Source organism: Chiloscyllium plagiosum, chromosome 3, assembly GCF_004010195.1.
Source record: "Chiloscyllium plagiosum isolate BGI_BamShark_2017 chromosome 3, ASM401019v2, whole genome shotgun sequence".
Classification (NCBI taxonomy): Eukaryota; Metazoa; Chordata; class Chondrichthyes; order Orectolobiformes; family Hemiscylliidae; genus Chiloscyllium; species Chiloscyllium plagiosum.
Genome location: NC_057712.1, coordinates 131,989,582 through 132,013,751, shown reverse-complemented (window position 1 = coordinate 132,013,751; position 24,170 = coordinate 131,989,582). Strand labels below are relative to the sequence as shown.

General features: G+C 42.8%; 1 protein-coding gene across 1 annotated transcript in view; it reads left to right on the top strand.

The window, feature by feature from the left end:
* The window catches only part of LOC122540179 (dynein axonemal heavy chain 8-like), a 1,249,383-nt gene that overhangs the window by 785,198 nt on the left and 440,015 nt on the right, over positions 1–24,170 (top strand). Inside the window, exons 42-43 of the mRNA XM_043675521.1 lie at positions 7,578–7,802; positions 13,943–14,115. Of these exons, the coding sequence (XP_043531456.1) occupies positions 7,578–7,802; positions 13,943–14,115 (398 nt within the window). The remainder of the gene's footprint in view (positions 1–7,577; positions 7,803–13,942; positions 14,116–24,170) is intronic.

The following is a 24,170-nucleotide window of genomic DNA, read 5'->3' as shown; positions in this document are numbered from 1 at the left end:
CGCCTTCCTAACCTGCAATCTTCTTCCTGACCTCTCCGCCCCCACCCCAGTCTGGCCTATCACCCTCACCTTGACCTCCCTCCACCTAGTGCATTTCCAAAGCCCCTCCCACAAGTCCCTCCTCCCTACCTTTTATCTTAGCCTGCTGGAAACACTTTCCTCATTCCTGAAGAAGGGCTTATGCCCAAAACGTAGATTCTCCTGTTCCTTGGATGCTGCCTGACCTGCTGCGCTTTTCCAGCAACACATTTTCAGCTATGAGAACTAACTTGCCCAAATTCCTAAGTTTTCATGTCTTTCTCCACAGTAAACACAGAGGAGAAATATTCATTGAGGACCTCACCCATTTCCTGTGATTCTACACATAAAGGTCCACCATGGTCCTGGAGGGGGCCTATTCTCTCTCTAGTTATTATTTTTCCTTCAATATACCTGATGTACCTCTTTGCATTCACCCTAATCTTCTCAGCCAAGGCTATCCTGTGCCCCATTTTTGCCCTCCTGATTTCCTCCTTCAGTAAACTCCTATATTCCCTATATACCTCCAGGGATTCCCTTGATCCCATCTGTCTGGCCCTGAGCCATACCTCAATATCTCTTATCATCCAGGGCTCCTTATTTCTGTCAACCTTAACCTTCACCCTCACAGGAATATATAGACCTTGAACTCTAGCTACCTCACTTTTAAAGGCCTTCCACTTGCCAGAGGTCCCTTTCCCTGCAAACAAGCTACTCCAATCAACTCCTGCAAGCTCCTGCCTAATTCCATCGAAATTTGCCTTGCCCCAATTTAGAACTTGAACCTATGGACCAGTTTTGTCCTGAAACATAACTGTCTTAAAATTAATAGTACTATGGTCACTGGTCCCAAAGTGCTTCCTCACTGTCACCTCAGCGACATGTGCTGCCCTACTTCCCAAGAGTAGGTCAGGTTTTGCCTCTTTCTTGAGTAGGACCCTCTATATACTGCTTGAAAAAACCTTCTTCTACGCACTGAACAAATTCTACCCCATCTATCCCCTTAACGCTCTGGCAGTCCCAGTCTCTGTTAGGAAAATTAAAATCTCCTACTCTGACAACCCTACTGCTCCTGCAAGTCTCCCCAGTTTCCCTACATATTTGTTTCTCTAATTCCTGTTGACTATTTGGGGGCCTATAGTGCAATAACGTCACCATCTTCTTATTTCTTAGCTCCACCCACAAAGCAATAAGGATCAGAGAATGGCAGAGTACAAAATATATTTCTAATGGGAGGATCCACAATCTATGGCTAACTAAAGAAGTTAGGCAAAATATAAAACTTAAGAGGTAAGTATATATTTGCATAAAAATGCTTGGCAGGTCAATAATTGGTCAAATATAAATAACAGCAGAGAATGACTAAAAGGTTAATCAGGAGGAAGAAAGTAAAACATGAAAGCAAGCTAGCTAGGAATAAAAAATGGATAAGAGTTCCTACAGTTATTTAAAATAGAAAAGAGTAATTAAAATGAGTGTTGGCCTTCTGAAGAGTAAGAATGCACAGTTACGGGCAGAAAATAAGTAAATCACACATAGAGTGACCGAATATTTTCTTCCATCTTCACTATGAGGAATACAAACAAAAATACAGTAATAGCTATCATTCAGGAGTTGGAAAGGAGAAAGGGAGTTAGAAAAATTTCACTCATGAGGGAAGTGGTATAAAGTTGCAGCCTGTTTTAGGTGAACTTCATCCAAGGGTCCTGAAAGAGGAGTCAAATGAGTAGTAGAAGTGTTGGTGTTACTTTGCTAAAACTTTCTGGATTCGGGAATTGTTCCAACAGACTGAGAAGTAGAAAATATAACCCTTTTATACGAGATGGGCAGACGGCAGATTATAGGAAACTAAAGGGCACTTATCTTGATATTTGTCATGGGAAAGCTGTTAGAATCAATCATTGAAAAAACTATAGCTGTATATGTAAAGAAACTCAAAATAATTAGGAATTAACAGAAACAAGATGAGAAATTGCTGGAAAACCTCTGTGGATAGAAAGTAGAGTTAACATTTCAGGTCCAGTGACCCTTAATCAGCATGGTTTTGCAAAAGAAAAATCATGTGTAACCATCAAAACTCGTAGTGAAGTTAGTAACATACTTGCTTGGATAGGACATTGGCTGGCTGGCAAAAGAAAGAGACTAAACGAAAATGACTGGCAGCATGTAACAAGCAGAGTCCCACAACCATCTGTGCTAGGGCCTCAACATTTTGCATTATCCTTCAGTGCTTTCAGTGCACAAATGTGTGGAAATTTGCAGACAACACTGCAACACATTTGGTAGGAAAGTATTGTGTGAAGAAGACAAGAATGTTGCAGGAAAATTTGGATAGGCTGTGTGAGTGGCAAATACCTGGCAGATGGAGTGTACTGTGGGCAAAAGTGGAGTTGTCCACTTTGACAGGAAGAATGTAAAAGTAAAGTATTATTTAAATAGGCACAAAAGGTCCACAGCAGGTATGATCTCCCTGGCCCTACATTCATCCCTCAAACATTTTGGACAACAAGGATACCTATGTCAGGCTCCTACTTATTAACTACAGCTCTGTCTTTAACACCATAATTCCAAACAAACACATCTCCAAATTCTGGGACCTAGGTCTTTGTTCCCTCTCTCTATAACTGAATTCTCAACTTCCTGGCCAACAGACCGCAGTCAGTAAGTTTGGTGACAACATCTCCTTCCATGATAATCCTCAACACCAGTGCTGTGCAAGGCTGTGTATTCAGCCCTTTGCTTTATCTTTTATACACATATATACCAACTTCCACACCAACTCCATTGACAAGTTTAATGATGGCAACACTATTGTAGATCAGATCTCAAACAACAATGGGACGGAGTGCAGGAAGGAGATACAGTACTTAATAGAATGGTGTAAAGACAACAGTCTCTCCGTCAATGTCAGCAAAACAAACGAGATGATCATTGACTTCTGGAAGCGAACTGGAGGGCATGCCCCTGTCTGCATCACTGGTGCTGAGGTGAAGATGATCAAGAGTATCAAGCTCCTGGGACTGACGATCACCAACAATTTGTCTTGGTCCAGCCTTGTTGACATTACAGTCAAGAAAGCACAGCAATATGTCTACTGCCTCAGAAAGCAGAGGGAATTCAGCATGTCCATAAAGATATTGATCTTTATAGATGCACCATACAAAGCAACTTATCTGGATGCACTGTGTGGTATGGCAACTGCTCTTCCCAAGACCAAACGTAACTGCAGAGAGTTATGAACACAGCGCAGTCCATCATGCAAACCAGCCTTTCATCCATTGACTCTATCTGTATTCCCTCTGCATTGGGAAAGCAACCAACATGATCAAAGACAACTTTCACCCCAGTTCTACTCTCTCCCAGTCTCAGGCAGAAGATATAAAAGTTTGTATATACATACAAACAGATTCAACAACAAGTTCTTCCTCACTGTTACCAGCTATTTGAATGGATCTCTTTAATGTTAATGTTGATCACTTTCTGCATCTTCTCGGCAGCTGTAAGATTGTATCCTGCATTATGTTCCTGCATTATGTTCTGTTATCCTGATGCACTTGTGTAGTAGAATCTGCCTATAAAGCACTTATGACAACAATTCTCAATGTATCTCGCTACATGTGACAGTAATAAATCAAATCAAATCAAATAAAGAGCAACTGTGGAATTCTGAGTTGCAAAATAATGTAGGTATTCTTGTGTATGAGTCACAAAAATGTTAGTTAGCAGGTACGGAATGTAATGAAGAACAGCAATGCGATTCTATCCTTTATTGTAATTTAATATGTTCAAGGTGAAAGGGGAAACATTTAAAAGGGACCTAAGGGGCAACCTTTTCATGCAGAGAGTGGTCTGTGAATGGAATGAGCTGCCAGAGGAAGTAGAGGCTGGTATAATTACAACATTTAAAAGATATCTGGATAGGTATGTGAATAGAAAGGGTTTAGAGGGATATGGGCCAAGTGCTGACAAATGGGACTAGATTAGTTTAGAATATCTGGTCAGCATGGACAAGTTGGACTGAAGGGTCTGTTTCCGTGCTGTACATCTCTATGACTCTATTATATAAAAATAAGATGTTATGCTTCAGTTATGCAGGCCAATGGTGAAACTGCATCCCAAACACAGGGGAACCTCGATTATCCGAACGTGATGGGTAGGCGCTATGTCGTTTGGATATTCAATTATTCGGTTAATTGATTACATGCCTTTCCTCTGGAGCTCGGAGTTTGTAAAGTCTGCTCCTCGTTCAGGAGACTGAATGGGTTGTCTTATGAGGACAGGTTAGACAGGCTGGGTTTGTTTCCACTAGAGATCACAAGAATGAAGGGTGATTTGATTTGAAGTACATGGGATCCTGGCTGATCTTGACAAGATAGACGTTGATTTTTCCTCTTGTCAGTTGATGCAGAAATAAAGTATTTTAAGAGAGATGTGAATAGATTCTTGCTAGGCATGGGAATTAGATATTATCAGTTGGAGATGGGAATGTAAAATTTAAAACATAAGCAGATAAGCTTTGCTGTTATGACTGAGCAGGCTCAAGGTGCAAAATGATCGGGTTTTGCTCCTATTTTTACAATTGTATTGTCATACTAGTACCTGCAAATTCCTCTCCAAGTCACATACTATCATGACTTGAAATTCCATTATCAATTCTTTACTATCACTGGGTCAAAATCTTGGAAGATCCCCTCCAACAGTACTGTGGATGTACCTTTACCACATTGCTGCAGTGGTTCAACATTAGAGCTCACTGCTTCTTGTCAGAGGCAGTTAGGGATGGGAAAGAAAACTTGCTGTAGCCAGTAAAGCCAACATTCTTCAAATGAGTTTTAGAACTTAAATAAACCTGTTATTCACAAATATCTTAACCTCAAGGCTATGCTATGTTGATGCCAGCTCTTTTTCTGCTGACATTTAAATATAGGAAGATTAATTGAAATGCTTTACTTAACCCTTATTGTAAAACAAATTGTTATTATTATTGCCCCAGCTTCACAGTCAAACTTCCAATTTTTGGAGAAAAGGAAATAAATTTACAGTACTAATCCACCCATTAACTTACGCTTTTCCTGAGATCTCAATTTGTTTTATTTGTCCTGGCTCATTTCATTGAATCTGGCCTGCCTCATATTTATGAAGTGTATCAACAAACATGGATGACTGAATATCTGTTTCTCCAGATGACCTCATTATGAATATTTGCCTGAACTCCAAGTCCAATTTACTAGATTGGAGTATTTTTGTTTGCTCACTAGCAGGATGTGGGTGTCCCTGGATGGGCCACCATTTTTTGCCAATTCCTAGTTGCTCTTGTAAAGGTGCTGGTGAGCTGTTTTCATGGCCTGCTGCAGTCCATGTGTTATAGGTAGACGCTTAGTGTCCTTGGGAAAGGAATTCCAGGATTACACAGGCTCAGCTAGGCTATTAACTTTATTTGATTGCCATCGTTATGAGATTATATTAAGTTATTCTTTCTTTGATCTGTTTCTCAGCAGCATTCATTTAAACAATATTAGAAGGTTCGATGCAGAGTAAATTTTCTGTTATGGAATCGACGAATTACGGTGCTTAACTGACATTTTGATCAGATTATTACTAATTTCTAAATGGTGGATTCTTTATTAGCAGATGAAAACTTGCTTTAAAAATATCCATGCTTGATTAATGGGTATGACAGGTATTGTGGGAGCACCATTATATATGTCGCATGTAATCTGGATGGGGTGAAGGAAATGGATAAGGATATGAGAATGAGGCTGAGGGAGCAGATTCAACTTTCAGATAACTGAGATAAAATCCCAGAGAACCAAGATGAATATTCTATCTAGTCTGTAACAGCACCTGCTCACCTCCATTTCTGAATCAGAACTGCTTTTAGGACTGACATTCCAACACAATTCCACCCCCATTTTTTCAATTCAATTCATTCCACATGCTGTCAAGAAATAGTTGAAGGTACTGGCTACTGCAAAAGCTATGAACCCTGACAACATTCCAACAATAGTACTGAAGACTTGTGCTCCAGAACTCGCCGTACTCCTACCCAGGCTGTTCCATTACAATATAACAGTGGCATCTAATCAAAAATATAAAAAACCACCCGGGTAAGTCCTTAACACAAAAAGCAAGGCAAATCCAATCCAGCAAATTATGCCCCACCAGTCTCTACTCGATAATCAGTAATGTAATGGAAGGTGTAATTAACAATACGACAAAGCATCTTTTCAGCAATAACCTGCTCAGTGATGTCCAGTTCAAGTTCTGCCAAGGCCATTCAGTTCCTGACCTCATTACAACCTTGGTTCAAACATGGACAAAAGACTTGAAATTCAGAGGTGAGGTGAGAGTGACAGACTTTGATATCAAGGCCACATTCGAACAAGTGTGACATCATGAAGCCCTAGCAAAACTAGAATCAGTGGGTATCAGAGAACAAACTCTGTGCTGATTAAAATCATACATGGCATATAGGATGATGGTTTTGGTTGTCAGTCATCTCAGCTCCAGGACATCTCTTCAGGAGTTCCTCAGGGCCAACCATCTTCAGCTGCTTCATAAATGATATTCCCTCCATCATAAGGTCAGAAATTTGGATGTTCAGCAATGATTGACTTGATTTGATATGATAGTGCAATGGTGAGAATAAATCAATGTTCAGCACTATTCATGATTCCTCATATATTGGAGCAGTTCATGTTCAAATGCAGCAAGATCTGGACAATATCCAAGCTTGGGACGACAAGCAGCAAGTAACATTCTTGTCACTGAACTGCCAAGCAGTGACCATGTCCAGTGAGAGACAATCTAACCCCTGCTTCTTGTCATTCAAAAAATCACTGAATCCCCTCCATCAACATCCTATGGTGAGGTTGGGGGTCAGGGTGTTGGGATTACCAGTCACCAGACACTGAACTGGATTTACCTTTAACATAGAGTGGCCACAAGAAGCAATCAGATACTAGGAACAATCTCCACCAGTGATGCTCAGTAAAAGCAATGTGTACTATCTACAAGATTCACTGCAGAAATTCACTGAAAGATTCTTCGACAGCATCTTCCAAACTCACGGCCATTTCCATCTAGAAGGACAAAGGTAGCAGATACATGTGAACACTGCCAGCTGCAAGTTCCCCTTCAAGTCACTCACCATCCTGACTTGGAAATATGTTCCTTATTGCTGGGTCAAGATCCTGTAATTCCCTCCCTGAGTGCATTGTGGATCTACAAACAGCACATGGGCAGCAGTGGTTCAAGAAGGTTGCTCACTACCACCTTATCAAAGGCATTTAGCGACGGCAGTAAATGCTGGCCAGCCAATGATGCCCACATCCCACATATGAATAAATAAAATCTTCTCAGAGTGAAATGGTGAACACAGGACCCATTTATCTGGAGATAGCTCTCCACCATCTTGGGAAATTTCTTGACTCCTTGTTCCTACTACGTTTATTCAGTTTTGATCCAGTGTTTCAGGTCTGTGACTGTGACAGTACTGGGTTATTTATGTCATTCATTTGTATGCACATACCCTCAATGTTTTCTTTTCATACCTCCAGGTAGGAATTCTTGCAATCCAGATAATATGGACACGGGATTCAGAGGATGCAATTAAACTTGCAAAAGACAGTAAAAAGATTATGCAAACAACTAACCAGAAGTTTCTAGATCTGCTGAATGCCCTAATCAGCCAAACAACATACGACCTGACTACATTTCAAAGAATCCAGTTTGAAACTCTCGTCACCATCCACGTTCATCAGAGAGACATATTTGATGACTTGGTATGGTGAAAGAATTTATATTTGTATTTCAATTCTCATTTATTCTTTCACTTTAATGCTGTTAGTTAATATTTTTAAACTAACCCGGATTCCTTCACAAAAGTTGCCATTTCACAGAGAGATGGAAATGTTCTGGCATATATATAAGAGGAGCAGAAGTAGAATATTCGGCCCCCTGATTCTGCTTTGGCATTCAATAAGATTATGGTTGATATGTTTACATTTTGAATTCCACAGTCCCATCCATAATGTTGGGTTAGGATGACCATCGCCTAGTGGTGTTATCACTAGACTGTTAATCCAGAGATCCAGGTAATATTCTGGGGTAATAAGCTTAAATCCCACAACAGATGGTGGAATTTGAATTCAATTTTGTTTAAAATGTCCTGAATTAAAAGTCTAAAGATGACCAGAAATCCATTGTTAGGGGAAAAGTCCATGTAGTTCATAAAAGTCATGTAAAGAAGGAAACTGCCATCATTACCTGGCCTGGACTACATGGAACCCTAGACCTACAGCAAAGTGGTTGACTCTTAATGCCTTCTGGGCAATTAGGGTAATAAATCCTGGCCTAGCCAGTGATTCCCTCATTTATTAGGAATGGAAGTAGAGAAATGGCAAATTTCTCCTCTCCAACCTGTTCACCATTAAAAAACTTACAGCTGATCTTTCACCTGACTATGTGTAACTTTCGTTTCAGTATCATGCCTCAATTAAGAAAAGTATCAACCTTACGTTGATTTTGAGTTTTAAAATTCTGCCACCTTTTCTTTTAAGAAATTTTACCTAACTTCCCCTCTGAAAGACCTGGCTAATGTTTAGGCTTCCGGCTAATTCGACATGTCCAACCAGTGGAAATAATTTCTATCTATTCACTGTATCCACTATCTATCCACTCAAATCAAGTTATCTTGGATCTTCTAAATTACAGAGAATACAGGATTGGTTAGCTGAAAGGAAAGCAGAGAATAGGGTTAAATGGATCATCATCTCGGTGGCAAGCTGTATCTAGTGGAGTATCCTGGGAATCAATCCTGCAGCTTCATCTAGCTTCAACATAACTTAATGCGTTGGATGAAGGAACTGAATATAGCTAACTTTATAACAACAGAAAGATGAGTAAGGATGTAAGTTATCAAGGGTGCCTGAGAGGTCAACAAAGAAATTTAGTGAGTCAACAAAAATTTGGCATGGAGTATAATATTGCAAGCTATGAAATGTTCACTTTGGCAGGGTGCCTTGGTGTATCAATCACAAAGGGTTAATATATAGGTTCACCATGTGATTAAGAAGGCATGTGTAATTAAAAACAGAAATTTCTGTGAAGACGCAGTAGGTATGACACATCAGGAGTAGATGTACAATTTTGGTGTCCTTGCTTCAGAAAGGACATAATACAAGAAAACTGTTCAGAGAAGGTTCATTCGATTTATTCCTGCGATGAATGAGTTAACTAATGAAGGGTTTTGACCACTGTTTGGTGCCAAATTTCTTGAGTGTTGTTTGGAGCTACACTCATCCAGGCAAGTGTAGAATATTCCATCACCCACCTGACTTGTGCCCCATCAATGGTAGACAAGCTTTGAAGAGCCAGGAAGTGAGTTATTCATGACAGTATTCCTCGCCTCTGATATGCTCTGATAGCCACTGCATTTGCATGGTGAGTCCAGTTGAGTTTCTGATCAATGATAACTGCCAGGATTTTGATAGTGAGAGAATCAGTCAAGGTGTAATTAAATTTTAAAGGGGTTAAGTTGCATTGTCTCGTTTTGGAGAAGGCAATTGCCTGGGTTTGCATGGCGCACATGTCATTTACCATTTTTACAAGATTTACAAGGATGTTGCCAAGGTGGGACGATTTGAGCTCTGGGGAGAGGTTGACTAGGCAGGGGCTGTTTTCCCTGGAACGTCGGAGGCTGAAGGTTGACCTTATAGAGGCTTAGAAAATTATGAGGGGCATGGATAGGATAAACAGACAAAGTCTTTTCCCTGGGGCCGGGAAGTCCAGAACCAGAGGGCATAGGTTTAGGGTGAGAGGGGAACAATATAAAAGAGACCTAAGGGGCAACTTTTTCATACAGAGGGTGGTACGTGTATGGAATGAGCTGCCAGTGGAAGTGGTGATGGCTGGTACAATTGCAACATTTAAAAGGCATTTAGATGGGTATATGAATGGGAAGAGTTTGGAGGGATATGGGCCAGAAGCTGGCAGGTGGAACTAGATTGAGTTGGGATACCTGGTCGGCATGGATGGGTTGGACCGAAGGGTCTGTTTCCATGCTGTACACCTCTATGACTCTTTGACTCTGTGACTCTATTCTGACATTATGATAGTTTGGCTAGGACACTAAACTTAGGAACTCCTAGAGTGGTGTCCTGGAGCTGAGACGACTAAACTCCATCAACCCATAATCATCTTTCGATGTGCCAATTATAACTTCAACTAGCAGAGAGTTTGCCCATTGATACCCATTGATTCCAGTTTCTCAAGAGCTTCTTTGATGCCACACTTGATTAGATTAGATTACTTCCAGTGTGGAAACAGGCCCTTCGGCCCAACAAGTCCACACCACCCCGCTGAAGCGCAACCCACCCATACCCCTACATTTACCCCTTACCTAACACTACAGGCAATTTAGCATGGCCAATTCACCTGACCTGCACATTTTTGGACTGTGGGAGGAAACCGGAGCAGCCGGAGGAAACCCACGCAGACACGGGGAGAACGTGCAAACTCCACAGTTAGTCGCCTGAGGCGGGAACGGTGGGCGGCACAGTGGCACAGTGGTTAGCACTGCTGCCTCACAGTGCCTGAGACCTGGGTTCAATTCCTGCCTCAGGCGACTGACTGTGTGTAGTTTGCATGTTCTCCCCGTGTCTGCATGGGTTTCCTCCGGGTGCTCCGGTTTCCTCCCACAAAAAGCAGGAGCACTTTTCCTATTCATGTGCTTATTCAAATATCTTTGAAGCACTGTAATTTAACCCACATCCACCACTTCCTTAGGAAGTTAATTCCACACACGAACCACCTTTTGTGTAAAAAAATTGCCCCTCATGTCATTTTTTTAAAAATCTCTCTCTTCTCACCTTAAAGTACTGCCCCCTCATCTTGCAATCTCTCATCCGAGGGAAAAGATAACTACCATTAACTCAATGTAGCTCTGTCATTATTCAATAAATGTCAATCAGGTCACCTCTCAACCTCCTATGCTCCAGTGAAAAAAGTCCTAGCCTATCCGACCTTTCTTTAAAACTCAAACCTTCCAAACTTGGCAACATCCTGGTAAATCTCTTCTGAGCCCTCTGTACCTTGATAACATCCTTTCTATAACTGGGCCACCAGAACTGGACACAATATTCACGAAGAGGACTCACCAATGTCCTGCACAACCTCAACAAGACATCCCAGCTCGTATGCTCAAAGGACTGAGCAATGAAGGCAAGCGTACCAAACACCTTTTTAACCATCCTGTCTATATGTGATGCAAACTTCAAAGAATTATGTAGCTGCATTCTCAGGTCTCTCTATTCTCCAACACTACCCAAGACCCTACTACTAATTGTATAAGCCCTACCCTTGTTTGTTGTACCAAAATGCAATATCTCACATTTATCCAGAAAGAAACCATCTAACGTTTTTCAGCCCATTGATCCATTTGGTCAAGATCCCTTAGTAATCTTAGAAAACCTTCTTCACTGTCTACTATGCCACAAATTTTAGTATCATCTCTAAACGTATTATCCATGTCTTCTATAGTCTCATCCAAATAATTTATATAAATGACAACAAAAGAGGACCAAGAAGTGATCCCTGTGGAATACCTCTGATGATGTAATGTGTTGTCAATGTGAAGGACTTCACTGTCACAAGGACTGTGTGGTGGTCAATCCTACTGATACTGTTATGGATGCATGCATCTGCGACAGACTATTTAGTGAGGATGATATCAAGTACGTTTTTGGGGCAGCACGGAGGCTCAGTGGTTAGCACTGCTGCCTCACAACACCAGGGTCCCAGGTTTGATTCCAGCCTTGGGCGACTGTCCTTGTGAAGTTTGCACATTCTCCCTGCGTCTGCATGGGTTTCCTCCGGGTACTCCGGTTTCTTCCCAAAGTCCAAAGATGTGCAGGTCAGGAGAATTAATCATGCTAAATTGCCCATAATGTTAGGTGCATTAGTCAGAGGGAAATGGGACTGGGTGGGTTACTCTTCGGAAGGTCATTGTGGACTTGTTGGGCCGAAGGGAATCTAATCCAGTCTAACCTAATCCTCTGGGTATCTCACCACTTATCATAGAGTCATAGAGTCACAGAGATGTACAGCAAAGAAACAGACCCTATGGTCCAACTTGTCCATACCGACCACATATCCTAACCCAATCTAGTCCCACCTGCCAGCATCTGGCCCATATCCCTCCAAACCCTTCCTATTCATATACCCACCCAGATGCCTTTTAAATGTTGCAATTGTACTAGCCTCCACACTTCTTCTGGCAGCTCATTCCATATACATACCACCTTCTGCATGAAAAGTTGGCCTTCAGGTTTCTTTTATATCTTTCCCCTCTCACCCTAAACCTATGCCCTATAGATCTGGACATTCCCCCCTAGGGAAAATACTTTGTCTATTTATCCTATCTATGCCCCTCATGATTTCATAAGCTTCTACAAAGTCACCCCTCAGCCACCAATGCTCCAGGGAAAACAGCCCCAGCCTATTCAACCTCTCCCTATAGCTCAAATCCTCCAACCGTGGCAGCATTCTTGTAAATCTTTTCTGAACCCTTTTAAGTTTCACAACACCCTTCCAATAGGAAGAAAACCAGAATTACACGCAATATTCCAACAGTGGCCTAACCAATGTCCTGTACAGCTGCAACGTGACCTCCCAACCCCTGTACTGAATATTCTGACCAATAAAGGAAAGCATATACAATGCCTTCTTCACTATCCTATCTACCTGCAACTCTACTTTCAAGGACCTATGAACCTGCACTCCTAAGTCTCTTTGTTCAGCAACACTCACTGGGACCTTACCATTAAGCGTATAAGTCCTGCTAAGATTTGTTTTCCCAAAATACAGCACCTCGCATTTATCTGAATTAAACTCCATCTGCCACTTCTCAGCTCATTGGCCCATCTGATCAAGATCCTGTTGTAATCTGATGTAACCTTCTTCACTGTCCACTACACCTCCAATTTTGGTGTCATCTCTGCAAACTTACTAACTGTACCTCTTATGCTCACATCGAAATCATTTATATAAATGATTAAAAGTAGTGGACCCAGCACCAATCCTTGTGGCACTCCACTGGTCACAGGCCTCCAGTCTGAAAAGCAACCCTCCACCAGCACCCTCTGTCTTCTACATTTGAGCCAGTTCTACATCCAAATGGCTAGTTCTCCCTGTATTCCATGAGATCTAATCATGCTAATCAGTCTCCCATGGGGAACCTTGTCGAACACCTTACTGAAGTCCATATAGATCACATCCACCAATTTGCCCTCATCAATCCTCTTTGTTACTTCTTCAAGAAACTCAGTCAAGTTTGTGAGACATGATTTCCCATGCACAAAGACATGCTGACTATCCCTAATCAGTCCTTGTCTTTCCAAATACATGTACATCCTGTCCCTCAGGATTCTCTCCAACAACTTGCCCACCACCAACATCAGGCTCACTGGTCTATAGTTTCCTGGCTTGTCCTTACCACCCTTCTTAAACAGTGGCAGCATGTTAGCCAACCTTCAGTCTTCTGGCATGTCACCTGTGAGTATTGATGACATAGTCAGACATTATATCCCAGGCACCTTTGAGAAATGCTACCTTTCTAGCATATGCACATCTGCATATAACGCTGTGTTACTACACAGAACAGAGAACAGTACAGCACAGTACTTGTACCCTCACAGGTTACATCCTCCCTTTTTGGTATGCCTGGGGCTGCTATAGTGCACTTTATTGAAGAAATCAATCCTGTAATTGGAATGTCAATGTCGAGTGAGGGATCTGCTTGACCATGAGGATGTAAATTGTATTTGAATGCAATGCTGCAACATTGTAACAACATTTAAAATGTTTTCTGTTTCTGATATCGTACTCATGTATGCATGTGAATATTATACTTTTCCCTCTACAGGTAAAAATGCATATCAAATCAATTACTGACTTTGAATGGTTGAAACAAAGCAGAGTTTATTTTAGAGATGAAACGCAAGATATCATAGTGGGAATCACTGATGTAGAATTTATCTATCAAAATGAATTTTTGGGATGCACTGATAGACTTGTTATCACACCTTTGACAGACAGGTGAGGATAAATCTTTGATGCTTCACTTGTTTTTTCTCATTGTTACCATCGTGATAAATGGGAAGTAGTAATTACATTTAAATTACCTGACTTGAAGACTTCTGGATCCAGGTTCCAGAACTAAGCTTGTGTTGTCTTAGCCCTCCCATAACTGACCTGACCAGGAACTAATTATGTGAAAGCTACGATTGGCAAATATCTAAATTTCCTAGTTTACACGGATGAGTTATTATTATGCCACCACTGCTAAAAATTAAATTACACAGAACCCAAGGGCAGATTTACCCCTAATTGCACCTAGGAATTTTTAATCACAGGGATAATCAATCAGAGAATGTCACCCCTGTCATTGATTCTATGAAGAGTTCTACTCTGATCACAGTTTGTTTCACTCTGGCTCCACCTATCAGCAGCAAGTGCAAGAGTGCGTCAGCCTGTGATTAGAGGAGCAGTGAAAAGCGGTTTGGTGAGCAAGCCAGGAACTCACTGCCATTGTTGTGAGCTGGGGAAGCGGGAGATGCAGGTTGAAGCTGACAGGTTCATTGTCTGGTGATGACTTTGGTGACATTGTGATCCAATTACCTATTAACTATTTACCTACAGTGACAGTAAATGATTTGTCACAATTTTCTGATAATTTATTCAGCTTGTTAAGAAGCGGCAGTTTCAACTAAATAAAAGGTGACTTGGTGAAGGGGAAAAAAAGAGATAATTTACCCAATTGTGGCATTGTGAGATGGTTCACTGATACCAGAGGTCAACAGGCTGTTGGCGCAGAATGTGTTGGTCCTGTTAAAGTTGTGAAGGTAGCGAGCTGCTCTCTAGCTGAGCTATTAAAGAACTCTTTCTTGGATCTTCCTCTGGTCTTCAATCTGGAGAAGAGAGCTCTCTCAGACCCACCTGATGTGGACCGTTCGATGAGGGCCACCTAATGAGGATTGCTATCCTCAACAGCTGCCTGACAAGAACCTCTGTCTGCCCTTGAGTACTTTATCTGCCCTGAGATGCCCCATAAATATCCCTATCCTTGATGATAGGGCAGCCAAGCACAAGACATTACACAAATGTCAGTTTGCATGCAGAAGATATGGTGGGGGACGGGGTAAGGGGTAAATGATAGGTAGTGACAGAGCCCAAACAGAGAGAAGAAAGATCCCTGTGGAACACCACTGGTCACCGAGCTCCAAGCTGAATACTTTCCATCTACTACTACCCTCTGACTTCTCTTGGCCAGCCAATTTGGTATCCAGAGAGCCAGATTTCTCTGAATCCTTGCTTCCTTACTTTCTGAATGAGCCTACCATGGGGAACTTTATTAAAAGCCTTGCTAAAATCTATGTACATCACTTCCACTGCTCTACCTTCATCAATGTGTTTTGTCACATGCTCAAAGAATTCAATAAGGCTTATGAGGTATGACTTGCCCCTCACAAAGCCATGCTGACTATCTCTAATCAAACTACGGTTTTCCAAGTAATCATAAATGCTGTCTCTCAGAATCCTCTCCAATAATTTGTCCACTACAGACGTAAGACTGACTGGTCTGTAATTCCCAGGATTAGGGAACTGGAGCGGGAACTGGATGAACTTCGGATCATTTGGGAGCCAGGGGCTGTGATAAATAAGATTTACAGGGAAGTAGTTACTCCTAGGCATGAAGAAAGCTGGGTGACTGTTCGAAGGGGGAAAAACAGTCAGTGGAGGGATCCCCTGTGGTTTTTCCCCTGAAAACCTCGTGTATACCATTTTGGATACTGTTTGGGGGGACGATTTACCAGGGGTATGCAGTGGAACCCAGGTCTCTGGCACAGAGCCTGTCCCTGTTGCACAGAAGGGAAGGAGGGAAAGGAGGAGAGTGTTAGTCATTGGGGACTCAATAGTTAGAGGGTCAAATAGAAGGTTTGTTGGGAATAAACAAGACTCATGGTTGGTGTGTTGCTTCCCAGGTGCCAGGGCCCTTGATGTCTTGGCTCGTATCTTTAGGGTCTTGAAGGGAGATGGTGACGAGCCTCAAGTCGTGGTCCACGTAGATACCAACAACATGGGTAGAAAGAGGGATAGGGATGTAAGGCAGGATTTCAGGGAGCTAGGGTGGAAACTGAGAGCTCGAACAAACAGAGTTGTTATCTCTGGTTTGTTACCCGTGCCATGTTATAGCGAGGCAAGGAATAGGGAGAGATATCAGCTGAACACGTGGCTGCAAGGATGGTGCAGGAGGGAGGATTTCAGGAACTTGGATAATTGGGGCTCATTCTGGGGAAGGTGGGACCTGTACAAACAGGACAGTCTTCACTTAAACCAGAGGGGTATTAATAACCTGAGTGGGAAATTTACTGGTGCTATTCAGGTGGGTTTAAACTAGCTCAGCAGGGGGATGGGAACCTGAGGTATAGTTGCAGTGCACAGGACGATGAGAGTAGGGAGGACAGGGACAGGATTTCACAGTCACAGGAATGTGCTGGCAGACAGCAAGCTGGTTTGAAGTGTGTCTACTTCAACGCCAAGTATCTGAAATAAGGTGGGTGAGCTTGCAGCATGGATAGGTCCCTGGGACTTCAATTTTGTGGCCATTTCGGAGACATGGATAGAGCAGGGTGAGGAATGGATGTTGCAGGTTCCAGGATTTAGATCTTTCATTAGGAACAGGCAAGGTGGTAAAAGAGGAAGAGGTGTGGCCTTGTTAGTCAAGGATAGTATAACGGTGGCTGAGAGAACTTTTGACAAGGACTCATCTATTGAGGTAATATGGGCTGAGGTTAGAAACAGGAGAGGAGAAGTTACACCGCTTGGAGTTTTTTATAGATCTCCGCAGAGTTCCACGGAGTGGAAGAGGGGATTGACAAAATTATTCTGGGTAGGAGTGAAAGGAACAGGGTGGTCATTCTGGGGACTTGAACTTCCCCAACATTGACCGGAAATGCTATAACTCTAGTATGTCGGATAGATCCGTTTTTGTCCATTGTGTACAGGAGGGTTTCCTGACACAGTATGTCGAAGCGCCGACAAGAGGGGAGGCCACATTAGATCTGGTGCTTGGTAATGAACCAGGCCAGGTGTTTGATTTAGTTGAGAGAGTGACCATAATTCAGTTACGTTTAGTTTAGCAATGGAAAGGAATAGGTACATGCCACAGACCAACAGTTATCGATGGGGCAAGGGCAATTATAATGCAATTAGGCAAGAATTAGGATGCATAGAATGGGGTAACAAAATGCGGGAGATGCAGACAATGGAAATGTGGAGCTGGTTTAAGGGACAGATATTGTGTGTCCCTGTCAGGCAGGGAGGAAGTGATAAGGTAAGGGAACTGTGGATTACTACAGAAATTGCATCTCTAGTTAAGCAGAAGAAGGCGGCTTATGTGTTGATGAGGCACGATGGTTCAGATGAGGTAATGAAGAGTTACAGATCAGCTAGGAAGGATTTAAAGAGAGAGTTAAGAAGAGCAAAGGGAGGACATGAGCAATCTTTAGCAAATAGAATAAAGGAGAGCCCTAAAGCTTTCTATAGGTATGTGAGGAACAAAAGGATGGCTAGGGTAGGAATAAGGCCAGTCAAAGACAGAAGTGGGAAGTTGAGTGTTGACCCTATGGAGATCAGAGAGATGCTAAACGAACATTTCTCATTAGTTTTCACTCAGGAAAAGGAGAATATTGTAGAGGAGAAGAATGAGGTATGAGATATTAGACTAGAATGGATCGAGGTTAGTTACAAACAGGCGTTGGCTTCTGGATTAGTGGTGCTGGAAGAGCACAGCAGTTCAAGCAGCATCCAAGGAGCTTCGAAATCAATGTTTCGGGCAAAAGCCCTTCATCAGGATTCCTGATGAAGGGCTTTTGCCCGAAACATCGATTTCGAAGCTCCTTGGATGCTGCCTGAACTGCTGTGCTCTTTTTTTTTAGATTTTTTAGATTAGATTTTTTTTTTAGATTAGATTACAGTGTGGAAACAGGCCCTTCGGCCCAACAAGTCCACACCGACCCGCCGAAGCGAAACCCACCCATACCCCTACATTTACCCCTTACTTAACACTACGGGCAATTTAGTATGGCCAATTCACCTAACCTGCACATCTTTGGACTGTGGGAGGAAACCGGAGCACCCGGAGGAAACCCACACAGACACGGGGAGAACGTGCAAACTCCACACAGTCAGTCGCCTGAGTCGGGAATTGAACCCGGGTCTCTGGCGCTGCGAGGCAGCAGTGCTAACCACTGTGCCACCGTGCCGCCCAAAAGCTCTTCCAGCACCACTAATCCAGATTCTGGTTTCCAGCATCTGCAGTCATTGTTTTTACCTCGTTGATTACAAACAGGCGTTATCAATCCTAGAAGGAGTGAAAGTAGACAAGTCCCCTGGGCCAGATCTGATTTATCTGAGGATTCTCTGGGAAGCTAGGGAGGAGATAGCAGAGCCTGTGGCTTTGATATTTGAGTTGTCATTATCTACAGGTTTAGTACCAGCGGACTGGAAGATTGCAAATGTTGTGCCCTTGTTCAAGAAGGGCAGTAGAGATGACCCAGGTAATTATACACTAGTGAGCCTTACTTCTATTGTAGGAAAGGTTTTGGAAAGGATTATAAGAGATAAGATTTATAATCATCTAGCAAGCAACAATTTGATTTTTGATTATCAACATGATTTCGTTAAGGGCAGGTCATGTCTCACAAACGTCATTGAGTTTTTTGAGAAGGTGACCAAGCATGTAGATGAGGGTAGGTCAGTTGACGTGGTATACATGGACTTCAGTAAAGCCTTTTATAAGGTTCCACATGGTTGGAGAAAATGCAAAGGCATGGGATTGAAGGTAATGTGACAGTTTGGATTAGAAATTGGATTTTTGAAAGAAGGCAGAGAGTGGTGGTTAATGGAAAATATTCAGCCTAGAGTCCAGTTACTAGTGGTGTGCCACAAGGATGTGTTTTGGGACCATTGCCGTTTGTCATTTTTATAAGTGACTTAGACACAGGCATAGGTGGATGGATTAGTAAATTTGCAGATGACACAAAAGTCGGTGGAGTAGTGGACAGTTTGGAAGAATGTTGCAAGTTGCAGGGGGACTTGGATAAACTGCAGAATTGGGATGAGGGTTGGCAAATGGAGTTCAGTGCAGTGAAATGTGAAGTGATGCACTTTGGGAAGAATAACAGAAAGGCAGAGTACTGGTCAATGAAAAGATTCTTGGTAATTTGGATATACAGAGAGATCTTGGTGTCCATGTACATAGATCCCTGAAAGTTGCCATCCAGGTTGATAGTGCTGTTAAGAAGGCATAAAGTGTATTAGGTTTCATTGATTTGAGTTCCAGATCCGCACTATCATGCTGCAACTATACAAAATGCTAATGCGGCCGCACTTGGAATAATTTGCAGAGTTCTGGTCGCCATATTTCGGGAAGGATGTGAAAGCATTAGAAAAGGTGCAGAGGAGATTTACCAGGATGTTGCCTGATCTGGAGGGAAGGTCTTATGAGGAAAGGCTGAGAGACTTAGGTCTGTACTCATTGGAAAGACGAAGGCTAAGAGGGCACTTGATAGAGACATACAAGGTGAACAAAGGATTAGATAGGCTAGACAGTGAAAGTCTTTTTCCTAGGATGATGCCGTCAGCTCGTACGAGGGAGCATAATGACAAATTAAGGAGTGATAAACTTAAGACAGATGTCAGAGGCAGGTTCTTTACTCAGAGAGTGGTAAGGGCGTGGAATGCCAGGTAGTTAACTCGGCCACATTAGGGAGATTTAAACGATCCTTGGATAAGTACATGGATGATGATGGGATAGTGATGATGGGGACAAGCTGAGAATAGTTCACAGGTCAGCGCAACATCGAGGGCAAAAGGGCCTGTTCTGCGCTGTATTGCTCTATATTCTATGTTCTATTTGCCAACCTCCAATCATCTGGCACTAGTCCAGTCGACAGTGACGATGCAAAGACCATTGCTAAAACAATGCAGCAATCTCTTCTCTCACTTCCTGGAGTAACCTTGGGTATATCCTGGCAGGCCCAGGGGACTTATCTATCCTTGTGTTTTTCAAAGTTCTCGGCACATTCTTCTTCTTAACATGAACCTCTTCAAGCATATCAGCCTGTTTCACATTGTCATCACAAATGACAAGGTGCCTCTCACTAGTGAATATTGAAGCAAAGTATTCATTATGGACCTTCTCTACATCCACTGCCTCCAGACACAAGTTCCCTCCACTATCCCTAATGGGCTCGACCCTCACTCTGGCCATCCTCTTGTTCCTCACATAAATATAGAATGTCTTAGGATTTTTCTTAATCCTATCTGCTGAAACTTTTTCATGCTCCTTTCTTGCTCTCCTAGGTCCATTCTTCAGTTCCTTCCTGGCTACCTTATAACCCTCTGGAGTCCTGTCTGATCCTTGCCTCCTCAATCTTCAGTATACATCCTTCTTCCCCTTAATTAGATGTTCTACATTCCTTGTGACCCAAGGTTCCTTCACACTGTTAAAAATATTCTTAAGCAGGCAGCCCAGACCATAACTTTGCAACTTGTTTTGGTAAGTGTACAGTGAAAGTTACTCAGAGTAAGTTAGCTAGATTGACTACCAGGTTTTAAAATGGACAAAAATTTATTCATAAAATTACATAATGAAATACAAAGGACAGAATAAAGAGCCCCTACAGAATTCAGTCCATCCAAACTAGACTTAATTATGTTCCAAATATAAACAGTTGCAATAGCAAACCCCCTTAAACACAGTAAAAATTAAACAAAGGCTTACAGGTTAAAGTTAGAAGGGCAGAAGGAGAGAAACTTTAGCAGGCTGTTTCCACACAGCTCACTGCTGAACTCCCTAACTAGTTCTAGACTGAACAGCTCAGCTTAACTTCAGTTTCCAGGACTGGTCACTCCCCTCTCATAATGCAGGTCACTTCGAAATATAAAAGTCTCATCTGTTTTTGTATAAACAAAAATGCCTCTTAATACCCTTTTATATCTGTACCATACCCAGCTGTTTTAGAGCCCTCTGAAAAAAATCAAGGTGCTCCCTAAACAACCTTCACATTTCTGTCTTGCATTTTCCAGAGAACATCTGTTCTCGATTTAGGCACCCCAGTTCCTGCCTAATAGCATTGTAAATCCCCCTCCCCAATTAAACACTTTCCCATATCATCTGCTCCAATCCGTCTCCATGACAAAAGGAAAGGTCAGGAAGCCGAAATGCTTTCCCACTGAGAGATCTGATACCTTGCTTGATTTGTTGCCAAACACCAAATCCAATATGGCCTTCCCTGTAGTGGGATACCTACATATTGATTCAGGAATCTTTCCTGGACACACTTGACAAAAACTGCTCCAAAACCTGCTTGAACTAAAGAGGCTCCAATCAATATTAGGGAAGTTAAAGTCACCCATGACAACAACCCTATTATTTCTGCACCTTTCCAAAATTTGTGTGGTAGGGAGCTAGGACATCAGGAGTTCAGGTCCTAAAATTATTAAACTTGATATTGAGTCCAGAGAGCTGCAGGCTTCCCATGTGGAGGGACCACCGAAGATGTGACACTTGCCCATTGACCTCCTCCTTCCTCAGTATCCAAGGGCTCAAACATACCTTCCAGGTGAAGCAGTTTTTTACCTGCACTTCTCACAATCTAGTCTACTGCATTCACTGCTCACAACGTGGTTTCCTTGATATTGGGGAAATGAAGCATCGACTGGGTGATCACTTTGCAGAACATCTACGTTCTGCCCACAAGAAAAGGCCTAGTGCTTCCAGTTGACTGCCACTTTAGCACACCACCCTGTTCCTTGGCCAACATCTCTGTCTCAGGCTTGCTGCAGTGCTCCAGCGAAACTTAGTGCAAGCTGGATGAACAGCACCTCATTTTCACTTGGCGATCCTGAAGCCCTCTGGACTCAATATCGAGTTTAATAATTTTAGGGCTTGAACTCCCCTGTGTCCTAGCCCCCTGTCACACACACCAGGCCTTGCTATCACATTGTACTCTATGCTACTCTCTCCCCACCCCGACCCTCCCCTAGCTTATCTCTCCACGCTTCAGGCTCACTGCCTTTATTCCTGATGAAGGGCTTTTGCCCGAAATGTCGATTTCGCTGCTCGTTGGATGCTGCCTGAACTGCTGTGCTCTTCCAACACCACTGATCCAGAATCTTGTTATCACATAGTCTGCTAGTAAGCACTATCTATTAACAGCTATTCACCCTTCCAGTCAGATTGTTATTAGATTAGATTAGATTCCCTACAGTGTGGAAACGGGCCCTTCAGCCCAACCAGTCCACACCGACCCTCCGAAGAGTAACCCACCCAGACCCATTTCTCTCTGACTAATGCTCCTAGCACTATGGGCAATTTAGAATGGCCAATTCACCTGACCTGCACGTCTTTGGATTGTGGGAGGAAACCAGAGCACCCGGAGGAAACCCACACAAACACAGGGAGAATGTGCAAACTCCACACAGACAGTCACCCAAGGCCGGAATCAAACCTGGGGTCCCTGTTGCTGTGAGGCAGCAGTGCTAACCACCGAGCCACTTCTTTGTCTGTCGACCTGTTCTTTTCTCTCTTTGGGCTCTATCCTACCTATCATTTATTCATATCCCCTCCCCTACCCTGTCCTCTGTATATAAACCAACATTTTCCTAGCTACCGGCAGTTCTGAGGAAGGGTCACCAGACCTGAAACATTAACTTTGGTTTCTCTTCACAAATGCTGCCAGGCCAGATGAGCTTTTCCAGCAACTTCTGTTTTTGTTTCTAATTTACAGCATCCAAAGTTCTTTTGGTTTTCAATAACGAACCTAGCACTGATCCCTGACTGTATTGACACGTTGCACTGCAGAAATTCACTGGAGATCCTGAGACAGTGTCATTCAAATCCACAACCTCTACACCTAGAAGGATGAGGCCAGCAGATACATAAGCACACCATCACCACCTACAAGTTAGTGTCCAAGCCATTCTCCATTCTGATGTGGAAATAAAACGCCATTCCTTTAGTGTCATTGAAATTCCGTCCCTAAGGGCATTGTGGGCTACCTACAGCATATTGACTGCAGCAGTTCAAGAAGACAGCACACTGGCACTTTCTCAAGGGCAACTAGGGATGGGCTGATCATATGCTGACCAAGCCATAAACATCCACATTCCTTGAGTGAATACATTAAAATAAAACTCTTCCCAACTGTGCTATAACATTCTAACCTGGATCTGTATTACCATTCATCCACTGTAAATGGGTCAAAGTCCTGCTGTACCATCTCAACCTTACTCCAACTGTCCCTACATCCTGAGGACAGACATTGGTAAGCCCACATTTTTATTGCAGCATGCAGATCATGTTACCCTACAAAGTATTTTATTAAACACACGCCTAGGGTTATCTGGCAGTCTGGAGGAGGTCTCCCATTCCCCCAGATTGATTCAACCTTTGGAACCTCAAGTCCTAGAGGCCTCATATGTGTTCCATGGTGGCCCTAGTGGAAGAGTGTGCTCCAGAGATTCCACACTGGGCTTAAGTTTCCTTAACAGAGTTAGTTGTGGAAGGTAGCCCAGTGTGCCTTGTAAGGCACCCAGCACTTGGAATGAAGCAGGTGCTTGAGAGTTATCAAGGAGGTAGTTAGAATGGCAGCTTCCACGATAGCTGGGGCAGAATTTTAAAATGTGCTGCTGATGAACACAGATATGATTAGATTCTTCCAGTGTGAAAACAAGCCCTTCGGCCCAATCAGTCCACACTGACCCTCCAAAGAGTAACTCACCCAGACCCATTTCCCTCTGACTAATGCACCTAGCACTTTGGGCAATTTAGCATGGCCAATTCACCTGAATTCACCTGACCTACACATCTTTGGACTGTGGGAGGAAACCGGAGCACCCAGAGGAAACCCACGTAGACATGGGGAGAATGTGCAAACTTCCCACAGGCAGTCGCCCAAGGCTGGAATCAAAACTGGTAACCTGGTGCTGTGAGACAGCAGTACTAACCACTGAGCATCTTGAACATGCGTAAAACATTATTGGGGTTGTCCTATAGGCGTCCAAATAGTCAATGGGAATTAGAG